General features: G+C 35.7%; 1 protein-coding gene across 1 annotated transcript in view; it reads right to left on the reverse strand.

Annotated features, from left to right (window-relative positions):
* The window catches only part of ADGRV1 (adhesion G protein-coupled receptor V1), a 675,247-nt gene that overhangs the window by 513,383 nt on the left and 157,777 nt on the right, over positions 1–4,087 (reverse strand). The window contains exon 40 of the mRNA XM_045285199.1: positions 2,768–2,909. Coding sequence (XP_045141134.1) covers positions 2,768–2,909 — 142 coding nt within the window. The remainder of the gene's footprint in view (positions 1–2,767; positions 2,910–4,087) is intronic.

Genomic DNA, 4,087 nt, shown 5'->3' on the forward strand with positions numbered 1-4,087 from the left:
TCTAACAACAATTGGGTAATCTACAACCGTGGGCTATGAATTGGGCTGCTAACCTCTGAGTGAGTAAGAAGTCTGAAATCGGCAGCTGCTCTGTGGGGGACAGAAAAGAGACTTCCTGCTGCACAAAGCTTTGCAGCCTTGAAAACCATAATGCGTAGCTCCACTTTGCCCTCGAGGGCTACAGTAGGGTGAAAATGAGTCAGAATCAATTCAATGACAGATTGGAGTTTGGAATTTTGGAAGCTTATAGGTCTGACCATATGAAGTACGGGAATATACTACACTGGACTGAAACACCAGTATATACTACCATATGCTGATGCTCACAGGCTGAAAAGTAGCAGAAGTAGTGCACAAAGCTAGACAATCATCTTCTGCACGTGAATTCTTAAAATCTGTTAAATGCCTGTACATATCATCTTTAACTAATTTAAAACATGTCATAGAGAAAGAATATCATGAACAATATGAGTACTACTAGGAATTAACTACAGTATATAACGCCAACAGGAATAGAACAATATATTTTAATGCTTGATCATAGCAGATACTGAGCAGTGTCTCACCTACATCCCTTCTGCCTACTTTGGAATCACCTGCAACATGCATATTTGTCTAACAGCAATAGGCAAATCTTTCTGGCCATGCACAACATTAGACCAAGAAGGAGTCGATACAGAAGCTCTGGAGCGATACTGTGCCAAAGAGAAATGCAAACAAAGATAAGTGGGAGTCAATACAACAGCAGGATTAAAGATCAGCGAACATAACTGTACCCGCTTATTTAACACATCTTCTATCACTTTGCTTTCTCATGTGTCTCACTTCACCAGTTTCTCACTAGACCTCAATAGATTACCTACTTGTAAGTAAACTGCTTACATCCAAATCTTATTCTCAGGGTAATGCTATAAAGGATGATATAAGTACCATAAATGGAAAGGCATATGAAAATCCTAAATGAAAAAAGTCAACATCAAAATGTCAAATCTCCAAAATCTAAATTCAAAACGCTGTAATGACTTGAAGTGTGCCTACCACAAAGAAGATCAGGTCCTAGCCCTGGAGGCCCTTGAACCGGTGAATTTGCAATCAGGTTTACTACTGCAATAAGATTGGCAAGAGGTCATACTGGAGGAGGGTGGGTCCTAATACTCTATGACTTCTGACCTTATAGGGAGAAAAGAAATATGGCTATATGGCAGTAAAATTAAAAACTAGCCCTGGAGTCACTCAAAATTCTTTTCTGTGTTTTACTAAAATTCATACATTTGCACATACGGCAATAATTTCAGAATAAACCTTTCTCTTAAGGATATCTTTTTTGTTTCAAATCTAGAGTAAATAATTTTCTTCAAGTGCATAGTGAGATGTATGGGAGGCTTGCTGGTATAAGCATGATGTGTCTATTAAGAATCTTCTAAGTCACAACATAAAGTTTAAGTTGGAAAGCAGGATCGGGCTTTCTAAAGCTTCTGAGCAGTTATTTAAGATAAAGCTATTTTTCTCGAGTTGCCTGGAGCAAAAGACAAAAAAATAAACCGAAGATTAAAAATGGGAATTAATCTGGAGCACTAATTGCTTACTCAAACCATAGCCTCAATTCTCCTGAGAACAAACAAACTAGATGGTGCCTGGAGACCACTTCCAACTGGTCTCAGATAGAATATACTATAGACACTAGAGTAAGCACTCACTGAGACCATTGCCCTTCAGATATTCTTTAAACATTGCACTGAAATTATTCCCTACTTTAAGAAAAGAAATAATCTACATGAAAACAAAAGGTCATCTTTTACCATAGGAAAAGATGAGGAGCTTAGAGGAGGAAAGACAAAAACTAGATTACTGGAAACATTATAACCAAATGGGACACTGAAACAACATGAAAGTGAATACCAATTGTTGAATGTGCTGCATATACATTCACCAAAACACAACATGAACATTTTTAAAAGAATGTTTTACACAGAAACAGTAACTAATTCAAACTAACTTAAACAAAGAATACTTATATCTCATTTAATATAGTTAAAAGAATGTCAAAGAGCACTCGTCACAGGTAAAAACATGAGGCTAACTAATTGGTGGACATTTAGGGTTCTATGTTTATTAGCTTATAATACCACCAGAGCAGTATATAATTAAATAAATTAAGTGACATTTTAGAGTCCCTTCTAAACCTAAAATTCTCTTCTGTTTTTCTCTCTCTCTCTCTCTCTCTCTCTCTCTCTCTCTCTCTCTCTCTCTCTCTCGCCCTTTAAACCTCCTTGAAGCCAGCCATTAGCAGGGACCTGACAAGCAGTGATCAGGATGACTTTTAGTAAAAATGTCAAACAGATACAACCAAAGAAGTATAGCTACTATGATATCTCTGAACTCTCAATACATCTCATCCCAATGTAGAAAAAAAAAACTCACAGCAGTTACATGATACTAAAAGAGTTACCTGTCATTTCTCCTGTTACTAGGGAGAAAATACGAAGCAGAGCTAAAATGTCAGAGGAAAGACATCTACAAATTAACTACTATCTACAGTCATTGTGAAAATGATTTAATATTCTCTTTTGTACCAAAATACTGTTTTATTTCTTTAGAATGCAAATATACAATCAGGCTAGAAGTATTGTTACACTGACACAGTTATTTCAAAATTCTTATCATTCTAAGAATTGAAGACTATTAAGACGTCTTAATGTCTTTAATCTGGCAACATGGTCAGAACAGTATAAAGGAGAATATTTGTGTAGAAAAAAATATCAATTACCTATTGTATTTGCACCCAGTTCTAGGCCAGGAGAAGGATTTGTTAAAATCAGCTGAAAATTTTCATCTCCTTCTGGAATGTCATCATCCAGAATCATAATGTCAACATTCTTATACCTTTCTCCATCAGCAAAATGAAGAATCTAGTCAAAAAGGTAAATATAGACAGTATTACATATTACAGCATGACATATTAAATCACCCTCAGAGTTTTATGGAATGCTTGGAAATATATATAACCTAGTTAAGAGTTTGAAGAGTAAACTATTTACAAGACATTTCCTCTTTATACAATAATTTTTACATTAAATTGAAAATATTAGTTAAAAAAAAAAAAAAGAAATGGGGAGATATGGGCCAGACAGTGTCTCCCCTCTAGAGCTCTCCCTGCCAAAGCTAAAAACCAACAGGTACACACCTGAATTCTAGAAAAATCCCAATAGTTCAGGAATATTTTGAGTTTGGTTCCAAACAGAATTCTGCTAAGTATTCAGAGAAGAGCTGTTACAATTCTACACAAATTATTCCAAAACATACAAAGGGACAGAAAATGCCCAAATTCATTCTATGGAGCCACCATAACCCTGATACCCAAACCAGGCACAGACAACACAAAGATAGAGAACTGTAGACTGATACCCCTTATGAACATAGATACAAAAATTCTCAACAAAATCTTGGCCAATTGAATCCAACAACATATATAAAAAGTAATATATCATGACCAAGTGGGGTTCGTACCAGGGATGCGAGGATGGTTCAACATTCAAGAAACAATTAATGTAACCCATTACATAAGCAAGATAAAGGATAAGAACCACAAGACCATATCAATTGATGTAGAAAAAGCATTTGACAATATCCAACACCTAATAAAAGCACTTAATAAGATAAGAATAGAAGGGAAATTCTTCAACACAATAAAGTCCATATATGAAAAACCAATAGCCTATATCACATTCAATGGGGAAAAGCTGAAAACATTCCCACTGAAAACAGGAAGCTGACAAGGATGTCCCTATCCCCATCCTCATTTAACGCTGTGCTGGAAGTCTTAGCCAGAACCAGAACCTAACAACAAGAAATAAAAGGAGTATAATCCAGCAAAGAAGTGCAACTCACCATTTGCTGATGACATGATTTTATAGACAGAGAGCAAGCATCAAGTTCTCCTCAATGGTCTTGTTGTAAACCATACAAAGAAAATGACAGAACATAAATACAAGGAACCAAAAGAGAGCTTCCCGATCCAAATCCAAACATCATTCTTTAAAGAAATAAAAAATCTAATTACCAACTTCATATGGAGAGGGAAGAAGGC

Source organism: Echinops telfairi, unplaced genomic scaffold, assembly GCF_000313985.2.
Source record: "Echinops telfairi isolate 266 unplaced genomic scaffold, ASM31398v2 ScPeMD7_7469;HRSCAF=8507_1, whole genome shotgun sequence".
In the NCBI taxonomy this organism is placed as follows: Eukaryota; Metazoa; Chordata; class Mammalia; order Afrosoricida; family Tenrecidae; genus Echinops; species Echinops telfairi.